The sequence below is a fragment of the Cricetulus griseus genome, assembly GCF_003668045.3.
Source record: "Cricetulus griseus strain 17A/GY chromosome 1 unlocalized genomic scaffold, alternate assembly CriGri-PICRH-1.0 chr1_1, whole genome shotgun sequence".
Taxonomy (NCBI): domain Eukaryota; kingdom Metazoa; phylum Chordata; class Mammalia; order Rodentia; family Cricetidae; genus Cricetulus; species Cricetulus griseus.
Window position 1 is genome coordinate 53,271,956 of NW_023276807.1, and position 21,445 is coordinate 53,293,400.

At 42.2% G+C, this 21,445-nt stretch overlaps 1 protein-coding gene across 1 annotated transcript in view; it reads right to left on the minus strand.

The window, feature by feature from the left end:
- Fut10 (fucosyltransferase 10) overlaps positions 1 to 14,290 on the minus strand; it is a 67,241-nt gene extending 52,951 nt beyond the window's left edge. The window contains exons 1-2 of the mRNA XM_035453317.1: positions 13,962 to 14,290; positions 3,585 to 3,879 (exon numbers count right to left, since the gene is read on the minus strand). Of these exons, the coding sequence (XP_035309208.1) occupies positions 3,585 to 3,879; positions 13,962 to 14,042 (376 nt within the window). The 5' untranslated portion in view covers positions 14,043 to 14,290. The remainder of the gene's footprint in view (positions 1 to 3,584; positions 3,880 to 13,961) is intronic.
- Between the last annotated feature and the right edge of the window lie 7,155 nt (positions 14,291 to 21,445).

A 21,445-nucleotide genomic window follows, 5' to 3' on the forward strand; every position in this document is an offset into this window, starting at 1 on the left:
AGGAAGTGTGTCACTGTGGGACTTTGAGGTCTCAGATGCTCAAGCCTGCCTAGTGGCTTAGTCTCTTCCTGCTGCCTGTGGATCATGATATAGAACTTGTAGCATCTTTTCCAGCACCATGTCTTCTTGCATGCCACCATGCTTCTCACCATGAAGATAAGGGATTAAACCTCTGAAACTGTAAACCAGCCCCAATTAAATGTTTTCCTATATAAGAGTTGCAGGGTCATGGTGTCTCTTCACAGCAATAGAAACCCTAATACAATCTCTCAAAGGCAACTTCAGATTTCTCCTACTTTATCTGGGTGTGTTGTTTCTCTTCTGGAAATTGGATGCATAGAGCTTCATATAGACAAAGCACATGCTCTCCCACTGAGCTCACCCTGGGCCTCTCCTATTTCATGAAGGAAGCCTCAGAAAACATTTTTTGGATGCTCTCTCCTTCCTCAGAAACACAATTCCTCTAACACAATGGTGCTCAACCTTCCTAATGCTGCGACCCTTTAATACAGTTCTTCATGTTATGGTGGCCACCAACCATAAAATTATCTCGTTGCTGCTTTATAACTGTAATTTTTCTACTATTATGAATCATAATGTAAGTGTGTGGTATGCAGGATAGTCTTAGGTAACCTCTGTGAAAGGGTCATTTGACTCACAATGGGGTTGAGAACCACTGCTCTAAGGGACCATGGGTCACCCAGCCTTGTGTATACTGGGTAACATCAAAACTACTGTTTGTCTACACTGCCAACCAAATACAGGCTATGCATTCCATTTTTCTGACAAGAGAAATACAGACAAACACGTTAGGACACAAAGACTGAATAAACAATGATTCTGATCCAAGAACATTTGTGATGTTTGTCCAGGATAGTTGATTAATCATGAAAGACTGAAGTAGACCCATGGAGCCTTGAATTGCACACTAACAAAAACGACAAACACCTAGCATTTGGTTTTCAATGAGAGTACTGGCAAGTTAGAGATCTAAGGTATGATGACAGTCACAGCTGAGGCATACTGTTAGCATGGCACAAAGCTGGATAAAGGTGAGGCCACCTCTGAAAAAACACGGGTCTCAGCCTGACTAGAAAATTAAGAGTGGGGCATACAGATCTGCAGTCCTGGACAGTCACCAAGCAGAGTCTTGCTTTACCAGCTTCCACCAGCCGGTTATTTGAGTTCCCACCATGATGGCAGGAAAACAGTCACCCAGGAAAGCAATCATTACTGCATTTTAACTGTGAAAAACAAGAAGATTCCATACATTGCCTGAGAGGGAAGTGGGAGGTAAATACACACTATGCACAATGGTGTGTGTGTGTGTGTGTGTGTGTGTGTGTGTGTGTGTGTGTGTTCAAAGACGTAGGTACTCAACTTGTTTCCCGGGGCAAAAGGCACTGGTGTGTTTAAATAAATGTCTACTAGAAATTCCTAATAGCATCCACAATATTCAGTATTTTTTTTGTGTGTTTCAAAAATTGTAGGCAGAGGACAGAGGTCAGTGATGAAGCACTTACTGGGTATATACGAGGCTCTGGTTCAATTCTCAGTAGAATTAAGTAAATAAAGATTCAGTTTGGTAGTGGAGGAGATGGAGCAATCAGTAAAGTGCTACTCCCAAAGCAAGAGGGCCTGAGGTCAATCCCCAACATGCACATGAAAAAGACAGATATGGTGGCCCATACTTGTAATCCTAGAGACAGAGACAAAAAGATCTAGGCTCACTGCCCAGCCACCTTGGCCTAATTGGTAAGCCCTGGGTCCTAGGGAAAGACCCTGACACAAAACTCAAGGTGGATGGTTGACCTCTGGCCTCTACACGAAGAGGTATATGCACACACATATATAAGTACCCACATATGCATGAACGTGCATATACACATGCCCACATAAACACACACATATTCAACACACATGCTATAGAATCATACAGTTCTAATTATGATATTTTCTTTATCAACGTTGGAAGACTGCTATGGTGTGACCTGGGCCACATCATGAAACTCTGTCTCAAAAAGGCAAAAACAGGAAAGGAAATTAATTAAACTCAGTATTTAACTCTTGCTTCATATCAAAGCACAACACAAATAGCGGTTCACCGTCCCTCACCAACACCTGTACAATGTGGATTTCTGAATCCAGAACATTTTAGAAGGGCTTAAAAAATATAGCTTCATGTCAGTGTTAGATCACACCTTCAGTGCGATCTGCAATTAGATGATGTTCAGAACAAGCACTCAGTACTGTTCTGTGGCTTTTGATCGCCTCTGGGGACAAGCAAGCTGCAGCCTGGCCCTGAAGAGCCAGAACATCCTCACTCTGACCCACACACACATGCAGCAAAGAAGCAATCAGCCAGGTCAGGATTTTTAAATACAGGTTGAGCATCCTTAATCCAAAAAAGCAAAATCCAAATATGCTCCCAAATCCAAGATTTTTGACTTCCAACAATGTTGTAGACTATTATTTTTAGACGTGTTCATTGTTCATGCGGTGGAACATTTGTCTAATGATGCAGATGTGTTGCCTTATTTTATGGTACATCTGTTGAACTCTGTGAAGCTGTGTTACTTTGCCTGTCTAAAACACCTGATTGGTCTAACAAAGAGCTAAACGACCAATAGCAAGGCAGGAGAAAGGATAGGCGGGGCTGGCAGGCAGAGAGAATAAATAGAAGGAGAACTCTGGGGAGAAAAAGATGGAGGAGCAAGAAAAGAAGAGGCGTGCCGGGTGTTGGTGGCGCATGCCTTTAATCCCAGCACTCAGGAGGCAGAGGCAGGCAGATCTCTGTGAGTTCGAGACCAGCCTGGTCTACAAGAGCTAGTTCCAGGACAGCCTCCAAAGCCACAGAGAAACCCTGTCTCGAAAAACCAAAAAAAACGAAAAGGTCAGCCACCCAGAGGCAAAAGGTAGATGGGATAATTTAAGTTAAGAAAAGCTGGCAAGAAACAAGCCAAGCACAGGCTGGGCATTCATAAGTAATAATAAGTCTCCATTTGTATTTATTTGGGAGCTGGATGGCGGGCTCCCCAAAGGGTAAAGAGTAGAAACAACCAACTACACCAAGGCATTTTATAAAATACAGCATTTATTTGGGAGATGGCTTACAGTTTCAGAGGGTTAGGCCATGATCATCACCGTGGAAAGTACAGTGGCAGGCAGGTAGGTAGACATGGTGCTGGAGCAGTAGCTAAGATCTTACATCCTATTTTGCAGGCCGCAGGCAGAGATAGAGAAGACTAGGCCTGGCGCAGGCTTTTGAAACCTCAAAGCCCACCCTCAGTAACAAACATCCTCTAACAAGGTCATACCTCTTAAACCTTCCTAAACTCCTCCACCAACTGGGACCACTCATTCAAACATATGAGCCTATAGATAGGGACCATTCTCATTCAAACTAGCACAGTTGGCCAGGATTGTTTGTTATCTGCTAAATGCCACAGGCCTTCCACACAGCCAACACTGAAATCAGGTGTCCTAACACATGTTCAGAGAGTTCAGCCCTCTCAGGGTAAGCAGTAACTCAGCTTTGAACAAGACATTAATAAATGAAAGGAGGAAGGAGAAGCCCAACTCACCATAGAAGAGGAAGGCCTTGGTCATGTGATGATGCTGGAATGTCCGGTTGATGGTGAAGAAACAAGCATCGGCCCCACACTGGCCGAGTCTGCCAGTCTCTCCAGTCAGGGGGGACCACCACAGCACAATCGGGTAGCTGCCAATGTCCATTGCATTCTTCACATCCAAGGCTAGTGCTTCCTTTTTAGGAAATGGATTGAGATAGTTAGGCTCTTCCTCGACATTTTGATGCCCCTCTTGCAAATGGGCATTTTTAAGCTTCTTCCTTTCAAATTTTCCAAGTTCAACCACTACCTGAAAGTGAAGACAACGATTATCAGAACCTGATTTTTCCATTTCCTTTGGCACAACTCCCATTGTCTTGATAGAGTTAGCATCCTGACAGTCTTCTATAACAACATACCAAAACTCCTTTAAAATGACACTTATAACCATACAGTTATGGCGGTCAGGAGCTAGATGTGGGTGGATAGTCTAAAATCAAAGGGCTAGCATCTGGACACTCTTCTTCTGGACCCTGAGGGACAGCCACCCTCTTGCTTTTTCTATCTTTTAGGAATAGTTCACAATGTTTTTTTAGCTTAATGACCCATTTTCAATCTTTACATATATCAACACTACTCCTCTCACTCCTGACACTGCCCCTCTCTGTGACAGCATCCAGGAAAGGTTCTCTGCTTTTAACAACTTGTGTCATTACCTTCAACTTCTGTGGATAATTCTGGATAATCTCCTGCCTTGTTCCACTGGGTGCTGCTATAACAGAATACCTGAGGTTGATAATCTCTAGAGAATAAAGATGTGTTTCTCATAGTTCTGGAGACTGTGCTGTCAAACATTGAAGAGTCCAAGAGAAGGAAAGGGACAGGAAGGGCTGGGTTGTAGCTTAGTGCTGATATGCTTGCCCACTGCGCTCAAAGCCATGGGCTTCATCCAGGCACATGCCATCCACCAAAGAGATTATTTTAGAGCCAGAGTGGTAGCATATACATGCGATCCTAGTGCTTAAGAGGCTGAGGCAGCAATAAACCAAGTTCAGGGTCAACATGGGATACATAGTGAGACCTTGTCCCACAATAGGAGAGAGAGAAGCATCTTTTTACCAGCAACACACTCCTAAAATAGCCCAGTTCCATTATAATGACACTAAGTCCTCTACAGGAGGACACACACCCAGCAGCCAAGGGCAGCTCCATTTTAATGGGCTTGCTCTCTCTGGTGTGAGAAAAAGGCCCCTGACCACCATGCATCACCAGGAGTCCATAACTCCCTAAGGAAAGGGTAAAACTTGATTAGATTCTCACAAATACCCATGCCAACTAAGATGTTAAGATGGTCTCTATGAAAGCCAAGTGATATTCCAGAAGAATGAAAAACAAAAATACATTAGCTTTAAGCAACCAACACCAAGTCAGCCCTTGCCAAGAGCTTTCTCGGCGTTTTTATAATGTAATAATGTGGCTCTTCCCCAAAAGCTTGATGGGAGCAAGTTCATTTATAGCTCCAGGCCCTCTCTTCATTTGACCTTCCTTCTTACTAATGTATAGCCAGTAACTTAAAGAAAAAGGCTGTCAGAACTCCGTGGGGTGGAAGTTCAATACAAAATTTGTTCTACATGTCTCACCCATGTCTCCTGTGTGAAGTGTAAGTTCATTTATATATAATAGAGGCAGTTTTAAGGACAGTTGTTTCTGCTCTCAATGTGTATTTATCCCTAGATGTCATTGTCAGGTTGAAGGAAATATGAGAGAAAGCCATGAAGCAAAACCTTAAGGATAAGATCAGCCAAATCCACTATCTAAAAGACAAATAAACCAGTTTCTTCAACATATCCAAGAAATGGAATAAAATGTGGAAGAAGGCCGACCGATCCAAGAGGGCCGACCAATCCACAACGAGGTGAATGAGCCTCTGCTCTTACCCAACCCCCCGTCCAAACCATCATTCATCCCAACCCCCCCCAGGCCTGCGCCTGCCTACTTGGGGTAGACACGCCCAGGCAGGGAGGAGCTCCCTGAATCTGGTAACACCCCACTCTTCCATCCCTTTCTGCTGCCCAATCCACAATGAAAGTGAGGAGACTACCAGGAGAGGCAAGACCATCCAGAGATGCGGACATTGAATTCCTGGCCCCCACACACCACTGTGTCACAAGAGGAGATAGAGAGACCCCACTTGCACCCACTAGAAGAAGATATGAGAAGAAGACAGAATAAGATCTCACTCAACAACAGAAAGACCAATGACACCACCAGAATCTAGGGACTCCACTCCAGCAAGATCTGAAAAGCCCAACACAGAGCATGAAGAAGAGATGGACCTCAAAAATTATCTTGGCAAAATGATAGAGACCTTTAAAGAGGAAACAAGAAAATCTCTTAAAGAAATAGAGGAAAAATCAAGCAAAAAATTACATGAAATGGAGGAAAAGATAAACCAAAAAATTCAAGAAATAAACAAATCTCTTAAAGAATCTAAAGAAACCCAAGAAAAAACAAACAAACAAGTGAAGGAAGTTCTTTAAACAGTTCAAAGCATGAAAGGTGAAATAGACACAATAAAAAAAAAAAACACAGAATGAGGGAATGCTGGAAATAGAAAGGCTGGATAAACGATCAGGAACTAAAGATGTGAGTATAACTAATAGAATTCAAGAGATGGAAGAGAGAATCTCAGCTATTGAAGACTTGCTAGAGGATATACATTCATCAACCAAAGAAAACCTCAAGTCCAACAAATCCCTAACACAAAATATCCAGGAAATATGGGACACCGTAAAAAGACCAAACCTAAGGATAATAGGTGTAAAAGAAGGTGAAGAAACACTGCTCAAACTACAGAAAACATATTCAACAAAATCATAGAAGAAAACTTCCCCAACATATGGAAGGACATGCCTATGAAAGTACAAGAAGCTTACATGACACCAAACAGACTGGACCACAAAAAAAAGTCTCCCCCTCCCCCCTGCCGACACATAATAATCAAAACACCAAATCTACAGAATGAAGAGAAAATACTGAGAGCAGCAAAGGAAAAAGGCCAAGTAACATATAAAGGCAAACCAATCAGAATGACACCCGACTTCTCAATGGAAACTCTGATAGCCAGAAGGTCTTGGATAGATACCCTACAAGCACTAAGGGAGCATGGATGTGAACCCAGACTACTGTACCCAGCAAAATTTTCAATCACTATAGATGGAGAAAACAAGATATTCCATGACAAAAACAGATTTAAACAATACATATACACAAATCCAGCACTACAGAAGGTTCTGGAAGGAAAACTCCAACCCAATGAACATAACTACACTCACAAAAACACAGGCAATAGATAATCTAATTTTACCAAACACAAAAAGGCAAAATGGAGGGCAAAATGACACCACCAACAATAAATCCAAAACAAACAAGAACCAACGAACAATGGACATTAATATCCCTAAATGTCAATGGTCTTAACTTACCCATAAAAAGATATAGGCTAACAGAATGGATACGAAGACAGAATTCATCCATCTGCTGTTTACAAGAAACACACCTCAACTTCTAAGACAGGTAATACCTCAGAGTAAAAGGATGGGAAAAGATTTTCCAATCAAATGGGCTCAAGAAACAAGCTGGTGTAGCAATCCTAATATCTAACAAATTAGACTTTAAACTAAAATCAATCAAAAGAGATGAGGAAGGGCATTTCATACTCAACACAGGAAAAGTCCATCAAGATGAAGTCTCAATCCTGAACATCTATGCCCCAAATACGAAGGCACCCACATTTGTAAAAGAAACATTACTAAATCTCAAACCACACATAAAACCAGACACACTTATAGTAGGAGACTTCAACACCCCCCTTACACCACTACACACCACCACCAGACAGAAACTTAACAAAGAAACAAAGGATCTGACAGAAATTATGACCCAACTGGAATTAACAGATATCTATAGACCATTCCATCAAAACACAAAAGAATATACCATCTTCTCAGAGACACATGGAACCTTCTCTAAAATTGACCGCATAGTTGGCAGCAAAGCAAACCTCCACAGTTACAAAAGAATTGAAATAACCCCCTGTACCTTATCAGATCACCATGCATTAAAGCTAGAATTCAACAGCAATACGAATTACAGAAAACCTACATACTCGTGGAAAATGAATAACACCCAATTGCACCATTCCTGGGTTGAGGAAGAAATAAGGAAATTAAAGACTTCCTAGAATTTAATGAGAATGTAGACACAACATACCCAAACTTATGGGACACTCTGAAAGCAGTGCTAAGAGGGAAGTTCATAGCACTAAGTGCTCACATGAAGAAACTGGAGGAAAGTCACATTAGAGAATGGACAGAACAACTGAAAGCTTTAGAGGAAAAAGAAGCAAACTCACCAAGGAGGAGTAGACGCCAGGAAATAATCACCCTGAGGGCCAAAATGAACAAAGTAGAAACTAGGAAAACAGTACAAAGAATCAATGAAAAAAGAGTTGATTCTTCGACAAAACCAACAAGATAGACAAACCTCTATCCAAACTTACCAAAAGGCAGAGAGAGGGCATGCTAATTAACAAAACCAGAAACGAAAAGGGGGATATAACAACGGACACTGAGGAAATCCAGAGAATCTTCAGGTCATACTTTGAAAACCTGTACTCCACAAAATTCAGAAATCTAAAGGAAATGGACAGTTTTCTGGATAGATGTCACATACCAAAATTAAACCAATAACAGATAAACAGTTTAAATAGACCTATAACCCCTAATGAAATAGAAGAAGTCATCAAAAGCCTCCCAAACAAAAAAAGCCCAGAGCCAGATGGCTTCACTGCAGAATTCTACCAGAAATTCAAACAAGAGCTAATTCCAGTACTCCTCAAACTGTTCCACACAATAGAAGCAGATGGAATATTGCCAAACTCTTTCTACGAGGCTACAATCATTTTGATACCCAAGCCACACAAAGATATGACTAAGAAAGAGAACTACAGACCGATATCCCTCATAAACATCGATGATAAAATACTCAATAAAATATTGGCAAACTGAGTCCAAGAACATATCAGAAAAATCATCCACCATGATCAAGGAGGCTTCATTCCAGGAATGCAAGGATGGTTCAACATACAAAAATCCATCAATGTAATCCACCATATAAACAAACTGGAAAAGAAAAACCACATGATCATCTCATAAGATGCTGAAAAAGCCTTTGACAAAATCCAACATCCCTTCATGATAAAGACCTTGGAGAGGACAGGAATAACAGGAACATATCTAAACATGATAAACGCAATATACACCAAACCAATAGCCAACATCAAAGTAAATGGAGAGAAACTCAAAGCGTTTCCTCTAAAATCAGGAACAAGACAAGGCTGTCCACTCTCTCCATATCTCTTCAATATTGTACTTGAAGTTCTAGCTAGAGCAATCTTGTCTTATTAGACAAGAAAAGGGGATCAAACAGATACAAATTGGAAAGGAAGAAGTCAAACTTTCACTATTTGCAGATGACATGATAGTCTACATTAGTGACCGGAAAAACTCTACCAGAGAACTCCTACAGCTGATAAACACCTTCAGCAAGGTAGCAGGATACAAAATTAACTCAAAAAAATCAGTAGCCCTACTATATACAGATGATAAATCCAATGAGAAAGAAATCAGAGAAACATCACCTTTCACAATATCCACAAGCTACATAAAATATCTTGGGGTAACACTAACCAAAAAAAGTGAAAGACCTGTTCAACAAGAACTTTGAGATTTTAAAGAAAGAAATTAAAGAAGATACCAGAAAATGGAAAGACCTCCCATGCTCTTGGATAGGTAGAATTAACATAGTAAAAATGGCAATCCTTCCAAAAGCAATCTACAGATTCAATGCAATCCCCATCAAAATCCCACCACAGTTTTTCACAGACATTGAAAGAACAATACTCAACTTTATATGGAAAAATAAAAAACCCAAGAAAGCCAAAACAACTCTTTACAATAAAGTATCTTCTGGAGGCATCACCATACCTGACTTCAAGCTCTACTATAGAGTCATAGTTCTGAAAACAGCTTGGTATTGGCACAAAAATAGACAGATAGACCAATGGAATCGAATTGAAAACCTTGATAGTAACCCACGCACCTACGAACATCTTATTTTTGACCAAGGTGCTAAATCTATACAATGGAATAAAGATAGCATCTTCAACAAATGGTGCTGGCACAATTGGATTCGGACATGCAGAAGATTGCAGATGGTTCCATATCTGTATCTGTCACCATGCACAAACCTTAAGTGCAAATGGATCAAAGATCTCACCATAAATCCAGCCACACTGAATCTTCTAGAAGAGAAAGTGGGAATTACCCTTGAACAAATTGGCACAGGAGACTGCTTCCTGAACATCACGCCAGTAGCACAGACACTGAGGTCTGCAATTAATAAATGGGACCTCCTAAAACTGAGAAGCTTCTGCAAGGGAAAGGAAACAGTCAGTAGGACAAAACGACCACCCACAGAATGGGAAAAGATCTTCACCGATCCCACATCTGACAGAGGACTGATTTCCAAAATATATAAGGAGCTCAAGAAGCTAGCAACCAAAACACCAAACAATGAAATTAAAAAGTGGGGTGCAGAACTGAATGGAGAATTCTCAACAGAGTAATCTGAAAAGACTGAAAGACACTTAAGAAAGTGCTCAAAATTCTTGACCATCAGAGAAATGCAATTCAAAACAACTCTGAGATACCACCGCACACCTGTCAGAATGGCTAAAATCAAAAATACCAATGACAATCTATGCTGGAGAGGATGTGGAGAAAAAGGAACACTCCTCCATTGCTGGTGGGAGTATGAACTTGTAAGACCACTCTGGAAATCAGTATGGTGGTTGTTCAGAAAAATGGGAATCAGTCTACCTCAAGATCCAGCCATTCCTCTCTTGGGTATATACCCAAATAGTGCATGTTCATACAACAAGGACATATGTTCAACCATGTTCATAGCAGCATTGTTTGTAATAGCCAGAACCTGGAAGCAACCTAGATGCCCCTCAACTGAAGAATGGATTGAGAAAATGTGGTACATTTATACAATGGAGTACTACTCAGCAGAAAAAAGCAATGGAATCTTGAAATTCACAGGCAAATGGATGGAACTAGAAGAAACCATCCTGAGTGAGGTAACCCAGTCACAAAAAGACAAACATGGTATGTACTCACTCATATATGAATTTTAGACATAGAGAAAAGGATTACCAGCCTATAATCCTCTTCACCAAAGAAACTAGGAAACATGAAGTACTCTAAGGGATAAATGGTCCCCAGGAATGGGAAGTGGCATGGACTCCTGAGCTAATTGGGAGCATGAGAAGAGGAGTAGAGGAGAGGAAATGGAGGAGCAGAAATATTGAGTTGGGGGAAGAATAGAGGAGAGAGAGCAGGATGAGAGATACCATATCAGAGGGAGCCACTATAGGTCCGAGAAGAGATCTGGAACCAGGGAGATCTCCAGAGACCTACAAGGATGACACGATCTGACAATCCAGGTAATGGTGGAGAGGATACCCTAAAAGCCCTTCCCCTAAATTGAGATTCATGACTTCTCTTTATGCCATCCTAGAGCCCTCATCCAGTGGCTGATGGAAGCAGAGACAGACATCCTCAGATATACACTGAGCTTAAATCTGGAATTTAGTTGAAGAGAGGGAGGAATGAAGAGCGAAGGAGTCTGTACCAGGTTGGAGAAACCCACAGGAACAGTTGACCTGAACAAGGGAGAGCACATGGACCCCAGATGCTGTCTGGGAGGCCCGTACAAGACTGATCTAGACCCCTAAACATGGATATCAATAAGGAGGCCTCTGCACTCCAGGGAGCCTCTGGTAATGGATTAGTATTTTTCCCTGGTGCAAGAAGGGACTTTGAGAGCCCATCCCACATGAAGGGTTACACTCTGGCCCTGGACACATGGGGAAGGGCCCAGGCCCAGCACAGGAAGATTTGGTGGACACTGCAGAGCCCCCATTGAGGGCCCTACCCTGCCTGGGGAGTAGTGGGTGGATGGGGTGGGGTGTAGGTTGGGGATAGGGGAGGAGGGAGGGGAGTGAGGGGAAAGAGAGGGAGAAGGGACTTACATGTGAAACAAGCTTGTTCCCTAACTTGAACTAATAAAATAAATAAATAAATAATGTGGAAGAAACCTCCCAGTCAAAACAAAGTGAAATACAAATGCAAAACTTAAGATTTGCCAGCCAAATGCAGTGTATGGGGATGTGTTTACTGCAGTGTTGTAGAATATTATTTTAAGTAGGCAAACGTGTTAAATTTGTTTCTGCTGTGGAATATTACTTTAACTGTGTAAAGGTGTGTTTCATTTGTTTCTGTTGCATTTGTTTAATTATGTAAAGATGTGTTGCAATTTGTCTCACCTTGCCTGCCTAAGGATTGTTATAATAAAGAGCTAAATGACCTGAGAGAGAAATAGGCAGGGCTGGCAAGCAGAGAGAATAGATAGGAGGGGAAATCTAGGCTTGAGAAGAATGGGAGAGAAGGAGGAAGAGAGAAAGGGGTATAAAGGAAGAGGGACACCCAAGGCCAGCCAGCCAGGCAGGCAGCTGCCAACCAGTTAGATGGAGTACAATGTAAGAAGGAGGGGGGGAGGAAAAGAGAGAGAGAGGGAGGACCCCAAGACAAAACATAGATGAAGAGAAACAGGTTAAGTTATAATAGCTAGCAAGAAACAAGCATAAGATAAGGTCGAGCATTCAGAACTAATATTAAGTCTCCCTGTCATGATCTGGTAGCTGGTTGGTGGCCCAAAAGAAAGCCTAGCACACTGCAGATTCATAACCCCACTGTAAAGGGGCTTTTCTCTGGGAGAAATCTAGCCTGTTTTCTATAGAGGGGACTGAGAAACAACTGTTGACTGCAGCAGGTAAGATAGCAGTCATGTGGTTATATTCTTTAAGGTCTCCAGACTGGAGAGACAGCTCAGAGACTAAGTGCACATACTGACTGCTCTCCTAAAAGACCTGAGTTTGGTTCCTAGCATCCACATTAGGCAGCCCAAACTGCCTGTAACTATAGCTCTATAGGATCTGAAACCTGCTTTTAATCTCTGTAGGCACCTACACAAATGGGGCACAATTGCACAGACATGCACATTTGCTTGTCCACACACCCACAGCCTCCCCCCCCACACACACACACACAATAAATCATTTGAAGTCTATCTGGTTGATGTAGGGAGCAATTCCAGTATTCAGGACAAGGCGCTCTAGAACAGGACAGTGAGTTTGAAGTTAGCCTGGGCAGGAGGGACAGGGACAGAGACAGATCAACCCAGTCTCAAAAAGAAAAACAATCTATACATGTTATTAAAACATACTGCAGGATTCTAACCCCAGCCCACCAGCAGACCTCTTTTCTCAGGAATCAGGATCTTCACGGAAAGGGGGACAGAAAGATCATAAGAGCCAGAGGTAACTGATGACTCTGAGAAAACAGTGTCTTCCAGACAAAACAATACTGATACACAATATGAACTCACAAAGACCATGACAGCATGCACAGGACCTGCACAGATTCAGTGTCCCAGCACTAAGACAGGAAACTGGACACTGGCTCCCATCCCTAGCCAAGAAGCTATCTAGAACTGATACGAGCTGGAAATGGGACCATCAGTTTTCTCCATTAGAGTGTCACTGGGTATATCAACCACATTCCATGGCAGGCTCCATGCCAACACAAAAAGAGCTCCATTTTCTGTGGGCTTTGTGTTTCATTTTGGCATTTTTTTGTCTTATTTTTGTTTCTTTTTTATTTTAGTTTTTGTGTTTTTGTGCTTTTTTTGAGAGACAGACCATAAGGTTGGATGGGTTAGGGAGGTGGGAAGATTGGAGAGGACAGAGGAGAGGAAAAACATGATCAAAATATACTATATGAGGGCAATTTTTAAATAAAATTGTTAAATGACTAAATGGGGTAACATGATTATAGTCACAACACTTGGGAGGTTAGAGGCAGAGAGATCATATGCTCAAGGTTATCTTTGAGTATGTGTCAAACCTGAGGCCTGCCTGGGCAACATGAGAGGATGCTAAAAAGAAAATGTTCTCCTAAATGGGCATGGGGGCTCCTTCCTTTAATCCAGACACTTGGAATCAGAAGCAGAAGTATCTTCCAGATCATGCTGGAAGAAATAGAATTAGGGTGTCCTCCTTTGTATTGTGTAGCATGGGCTCATGATGCTGAAAAGTTAAGCAGACATCAATTACTCAGATTTCTCAGAGGAAAGGGGATCTGGGGAGGAAGGAGATGGTGAGGGCCTAGCAATGAATCTGCTCTACACAGCCCAGATTCCCAGTACCTGCAGGGTGACCATCAGAAAGACAGTAGCTGTCATGCACAGGCAAGATGCCACAAGCTTCCTCCTCTGAATCCGCACCATGCTGCCCTGTCCTGGATGACTGAGAAAGGGCTGGCCTGGCCACCAGGTGTCCTCTAGTCAGCCCACAGCCAGAGACAACTTCACATGGAGGAACCATCTGGGTGCCAATTTCCTGCTGGGAGCTGGTCTCCATGAAGGACTGAGATCCAAGGTTCGGAATGGGCCTGGCTTGGCGCTGGGAGGGAACAGCATGCAGTCTTCTTAGGCTATCATCAGAGCAGCTGGAGTCCTCAGACACAGCACCATCCAAAAACACTGCAATGAATGAATGATCTTTTAGCCACAGTGCAGAGCTGATAGACATAGGCTTACTGTGTAAAAGCACAGAAGTCTTAAACTAAAAGGAACCTTTTAGATCATATACCTCATGATCCCTAACACCTAATCATGCATATATCTAACGCCTCACTCAGAAAGAAAGCAACTGGGACCCAAATGGTTACCTAACCTACTCAAGGCCACATAGCCCCATCAACTCTCCTGTCTCAAATCTCCCCTAATTTCTCTGCCATTAGAAGACTGGATTCCAGGGCTACTTAGATGAAGTCACTTCCTAACCAGGTCTCAAAGGAATAAAGAACTAGACCACACTCCCACTGCCAAAAAGACTAGGGGAGAAAATAATAAAGGTTCAGGTTTTGGTTAAAGATGGGATAGTGACCGACTGAAGAAACCAACGGGCTCATGGAGGAATTGTGTTTACTGGATTATCGGCTGAGCCTTTTGTGGAAAGTACAACAAAGCAGCGGGTTGTGTGGGCAATATGAGTTCTGGAAGCTTCGGGCAAGATCTTCATGTATCTGAACTGGCTGCTCTTTTTGGTGTTTTTGAGACAGGTTCTCATGAAGCCAGGCTGGCCTCAAATTCACTGTTGTGACCAAAGACAGCCCTGGACCTCTGGACCTTTCCCCACCCATGACTGTACTTCCTAAATGCTGGGATTATAGGTGTCCACCAGCATGCCCAGATTTATGGGATATTACGAATGAAACCCAGGGCCTTGTGTATTTGAGGTGAGTAGCAGCATATCAACCAAGCTACCTTTCCAGCCTTTTCAGGAGAGGAAAACAAAAAAACCTCTTAAAAGGCACAGAATGGTCACAATAAATGTTTTTTATTCCTAAAATGTCATAACTTGGAGATCCTGGGCAACGTCCTATGCAGGCAAAACTGAAGCAGGATTGGAGGACACAGGATGTCAAGAGCTGTATTCTAAGTCTGAGTCATATGTCTCCAGGATGCAGAACTAGAAATTAGTTAGAAATAATTTCTAGATAGAACAGGGGTTAGGAGGAAAGGCCTGTATCTTAACAGCATGCTCCTCTCTCATGAGTTGTTATTTTATTTTTTATGTGTTTATGTGCTTGTTGTGTGTCTGTCTGTCAGTGAACTCGTGTGTGTGTGTGTGTGTGTGTGTGTGTGTGTGTGTGTGTGTGTGTGTGTGTGTGCACCAACAGGGCCACAGATGGCACTGGATACACTGGAGCTAGTTACAGGCAGGCTTTGGACTACCCAACGAGGGAATTCAGAACTGAACTCCAATCTACTGCAAGCCCTCTTAACCACTGAGCCATGGCTCCAGCCCCTCTGCTGACTGACTTCTAAATTTAAGATATTTTTCTTCTTCAATAGCACACTGATTCTTGGTCCCAGAAATCTCCAAAAATATATTTTTCCTCTTTCGCCTGTGGAATTTCACAAAATAGAATAGCTAAGTGGACAGGCTCATCCTTCCAGAATACCATCTCAACATCACAGTTGGTTTCACCTAATCTCTCAATAATTCAGAACAATCTTTCAAATTCTAAACATAGATAGTCATGTCAACTGGTCAGAGTTACTGTGGGCATGATATAAGATTGATAAGTTTTCCTATCAAAACATTACACAGAGCACATGTCCAGTAACTATTTATCTTCTTTTATTTAAACAGTATTCATGATATTAAAACTTTATGGAGAAAGTGAAGTTGAATTCACACAGCACACAGCTGCCTCGTCAATATGAAACTGCAAAGGGAAAGTGGACAAGGCAAAGGACCCACTAACATCTGCTAAGAAAGCCATCAGGAGTGAGGCCATTGCTGGATACACAGTATGCACGAGCACGTTCAGTCCTCCCCATCCCATGACATCCCAGCTACCATCCTCATCTTCAAAGCAAAACTGAATTTGATGGCAGCAGGGTCACTGGACCAAAACTTTAACTTTACCACAGATAAGTGTAGATCTTACCCATCATCAGAGAAACATCACTTTGGCCAACAGACAAAAGGGGGGGTGGGGGAGCACCAGCTGGGCAGTGGTGGTGCACACCTTAGATCCCAGCACTTAGAAGGCAGAGGCAATCTGATCTCTGAGTTCAAGGCCATCCTGGTCTATAGACTGAATTCCAGGACAGCAAACTCCTGTCTTGGAAAAACAAAACAAACAAACAAACAAACACTACAACCAACCAAAATGTGGGGCCCCACAGCCCTGCATTTTCATTGGTCCCGACTGTTAAATCCACAACACAATTCCTACACCTAAGGTTCAGATATCTTTGTGTGGAAAGGGGACCAAAAGACTGTTAAGAGCCAGAAGAATAGGAAGATAGCTGTGAGCTTGTGTCTCTTAGAAATGTGAGAAGCTACACTCATAAAGTCTCACCAACATGGCTGCCTAAACATGACCTGAACAAGGTCAACACCAATATCCATGGTAGCATGGAGGGGGAAATGTCATAGGGCCAAACTGCAGACAAAGAACTACACTAGGCAAGCAAGAATTCTGGAACAGGAGAAACAGGGTTCCCCATGGAAGGGCCCTCAAACTGGTTATACAATACCAAGTGGTCAGTCCTATTCATGATAGTAACATTACTACAGACTGAGAAGGTTGTATTTATGTATTTATACACATGCATGCATGTGTATAACAGCAAATTTTGTAAAAGAGGCTATAAGTTTGAGAGAGAGCAAGGAGATCCATGAAAGTAAGTTGGAAGGATGAAAGGGAAGAAGAGAATAATGTAATTATGTACCCATGTAATCATATTCTCAGAAAACAATTATTTTACAAAATCAGAACTTTGGCAGTACAACAGACAGTTCTGCTCTGAAACTCAGGTATTCTTTCCTAGTTTTTAACGTTAATACTATACAATCCACACTAAATGATGCGAACACAGAGAACAAACAAGCCTGTGTAGAGCAGCTGTCACCTGGCGTGTCAAAGAGGAAGGGAACAAAAGGCTCTAGGAACCTAAAAAGCTCCCTGCAAGATTCTACTCAGTGCATATTAATTACATAAAATGTCAACTTAGCATTTCGAATTCCAGTTTCAGGTTCTAGCATTCAAACAATATAAATTTTGGGAGGTGACTAAGTATTTCTAATCCTCAGTGTATTCACTGTAAGTAATAAACTTTATCCTTTCCCTTGCATGACAGAAAGATTATTAAATTTTCATTTTATGTGCAAAAGCAATTTACCAAAGCTATAATTAATATGACCCAGATTAAGTAGTGAAATATTAACATTTTAGATGGGAATAAAACTACATCACTTTCAGACCAGCAAGATGGCTCAGTGGGGAAAATCACTTATCATGCAAAGCCACCAACCTACATTCGATCCCTGACCTCATGGTGGAAGATTAAAAACAACTTTCAGAATGTTGTCCTCTAACCTTCTCACGTTCTCACTGGCACATGCCACCCCCTTTGCCCCACACCAATCAAATGTGCCATCGTATAAAATCACTAAAAGTAAATTTAAGACTCCAACATTCTCCAAAGAGTTTTAAATCTGTCACTTCATTCAATATTATTTATAACCACTTTGGAGAAATAGACAAGATAGGTATTATTAATTCCAGTTATTACAAAAATGAAACTAAGCCTTACCAATTTAAGCAATTGGTCTGAGATCATATTTTTAGAAACAGGTCTAGAAATCAGGTCACCTGACTCCAGGAACAATAGAAAGGAAAGAGACACCAGAAACAGTGGCGGCTTTAGGACAGAAAGTCGAGAGGAAAGGAAAACAGAAGGAGGAGGGAGATTCTGAAGCTAGCGTGGGATATTTTTCTAGCTAATGTCTCAGGATAGTTGGAGGGCCTTTTTGCAATTTTTGGTCAGTCATATCAACTACCAAAGAAGAAATCAAGAGTACAAATGCCCTTCCATGCAGGAACATCAAGTTAGGTTACTGCGAAAGCCAGAGTGTAGTAAGGTGTCCGGAAGCTGGCTGTGACTAAATATTCACTACTGAAGAGCAGACTCCAGTATGTGAATTACACTCTGCAGCAACCCGTCAGGCCTTAAGGTACATTTACAATAGTAGCACTCAATCTAACTCATGCCAGTTCATTAGCCAGGAGCATATCATCGAGTCAGAAGTCCTCCAGCTGGTGAGGACAGGTGGACCCACAGAGAGTACCAGGAAAGCCCTCAGGTCCAATGTAATGGCACTCCAAGATGGGGAGGCTCCCCCCTGTTTCTGTTTCATCATTAACTACAGGGTGAACCTGAGTCCTTCAGGACAATGCCCCATTAATACTCTTTCCCAGGACAGAGGACTGTTTCTATTTATAGGCCATGGTATATAACATCTGAAATGGTCTCTGACTAACCAACTCTTGACTCTGAGATCTGAGCTTCTGCAATGCATTGCATGGCTGGTGCACACTATATAGGGTTGCCCATCTGCTGTGCAGAAATGGTCTGAATTCATGGAGCATCTATAAGTTCTCGTTTATCAAAGCCAACATCACCACCATCTTAAAATAATTCCTCTCTTCTTCTACAGAAGTTAAGAGTGAGTATCTCAAAGAAAGTTAGCAGGTTGTGGTGACTAGTTTCAAATTTTGCCTGTACATGGCCAGCAATTGAACCAAGGGATGATCTCTGACATGTCCCTGATGATGGTGATAAACCAGGGTTGCTGGTATGCTTGACACACTGAGTTGTCTCTCTGGAATACCTACTTTTCTTGTCACTGTAACAAAGTATATGGCAAAAGCAACTTATGGGATAATTGGGTTTGGCACACAGTGTGACTCTACAGTCCATCATAACCAGGCAGGCATATAGTGCAGTGTGAGGTGGCAGCTCATATTGTGTCCAAAGTCAAGAAACAGGGATGAATGATAATACTTGGGTGACTTCCTCCCTTTTATCTAGCACACAGAATGCTGCTGCCCTCGTTCAGAGCAAAGCTTCCCTTCTCAACTCAACCTTTCTGGAAACACCCTCATGACATTTCCAGTCATGCTGCCATGATTCTCACAACCAAAATTCATCATGACAAATCCTGACACTCAATGGGTTCCTCTCCTCCTCCTCCTTCTCTCCACTGACAGGAAAGAAGTGAGGCAGAAGACAGACAGCTCTAAAGTGACTCTTCTGATTGGTTCTCAATCAATGAGGAGCCAATAGCAACTGTCTTCTGATTGGTTCTTCATTAGCAATTGTTTTTACTGAGCTAAAGATAACACCAGGGAAGGGTTTCAGAAGAATCTAATTATCAAACCTAAATTATTCACAGTAATGCTTAATTTCTCAAACAGGCTTGTTTCTCCAAGACACTGTCACTTTACACTGCATAAATCTCCATGTGGTGGTGCATGCCTTTAATCCCAGCCCTCTGTAGGCAGAGGCAGAAGGCTTGAGGGCAGCCTGGTCTGCAGAGAGAGTTCCAAGACAGGCAGAACAACACAGAGAAACCCTGTCTCATCAACCCGTAAAAGCAACACATATTTGCAGCATACAGAAGGACCTCTCACATCACAAAACAAACAAAAATCTCCAGAACACCTCTTAAAGTGTGGCTGTCCTTAGAAAGAAATGACATGGTAGGCGGGCAGGAATGTGTCATACTTTAAAGAACTTTTTACTGCCTCTTTCAACCATGCCACATCAAGACTTCTCATTTATCACTACAGGGGTTGCCCTCAAAGCCTCCAAACTGGTGTTTTTCCCAGTCCCATCCCCTTGGATTCTCCACTCAGCTAGGAATAAACTAATGTCTTGAATGAAAACAGTGTCTTGCCTCTGACTGAAGTCTGTGCGGGCCTTTGCAAAGGTTCTACAAGTCAGCTTAAAAAGAGGTCCAGGTATGGGGCTGTAGCTCAACGGTAGAGCCCCTGCCTACCATACACAGGCCCTGTGCCCCATCCCTAACACTGAAAACGAACATGGATGTGTACCCCACTCTATTTCTCTACCTCCCTTCCCTGTTCTCTTCCTCGAGGTCTGTGTGCCCGATGCTCCCAGAATGTAATTTGCCTTTTCGGTACTGCTGGACCAACTTTAAACACCAGTACCTCAAGCATTGTCCTAGACATCCCCAAGAGTTTTTTTTTTTTGGCGGGGGGGGGGGGTGATGCTACGGACTGAACTAAGGGCTTCCAACACACTAATTAGGCAAATGATCTACCATTGAGCTATATGATTAGCCCCATTTTCCTCTTTTTTTTTTTTTGATTATTTGTTTTACTTTTGTGGGTTTTGTTTTGTCTTGTCTTGTTTTCCAGACAGGGTTTCTTTGTGTAGCTCTGGCTGTCCTGGAACTCGCTCTGTAAACTAGGCTGGGCTAGAACTCACAGTTCTGACTGTCTCTGCCTTCAGGGTTCTGGGAAGGTGCGTACCACAAAGCCTGGCTCCATTTTCCTTTTTAGTAGTTCAGCATTTCTTCCTGAAAATGAAGGTTTTACATAACTCTTTTTAAAAAGTATTTAGAAGGCATGTAAATTAAAATAAACTTAATATTTACTTTTTCCAAAGCCCATTTCAAGAACACTATCTATATTGAATAGTTGTCACTGTAACAAAACAAACAAACAAAAAACCTAACAGAAGCAATTTACAGGAGGAAGGGCTCACCTCGCCTTTCCATTTCAAAGGACTTCAGTTCATCCTATTGGAGAAGGATGATGGACAAAATAGCTCCCTCCATGGTGGTAGGAGCACCAGGTAGTGGGTGTTCCCACTAATCAGAACCAGTGGCTAACACCACCTTCAAAGCCCATCCTTAGTCACCTCCTTCCAATACCCAGGCCACACCTCCTAAAGGCTCTACAACCTCCCAAAACAACACCACCAACAGAGGACCAAGTGGGCAAACATGAGCCTGGGGGAGAGGGTGTTTGTTGCAAAATGATGCTAGTGGAGTAGGATGCTACATTTGTTGGGGAAATCAATTCTGTGTAAGTATAAAGGCACTTAAATACAGGACGGAAAGGTATTTGCACTATGCCATATTTGTGCATATGTAACACTGGCCAAATTATAATCTTTTCTTTTATTTCCTAGATATCATCCTAAGGAGGTGTTTCTGAATGTAGTTTCTAAGAAGGAACTTGAAAACTGCTTTACTTTTGTCCTCAAAGAAAGCAATAACATAGTAACAGTGGAGTCTC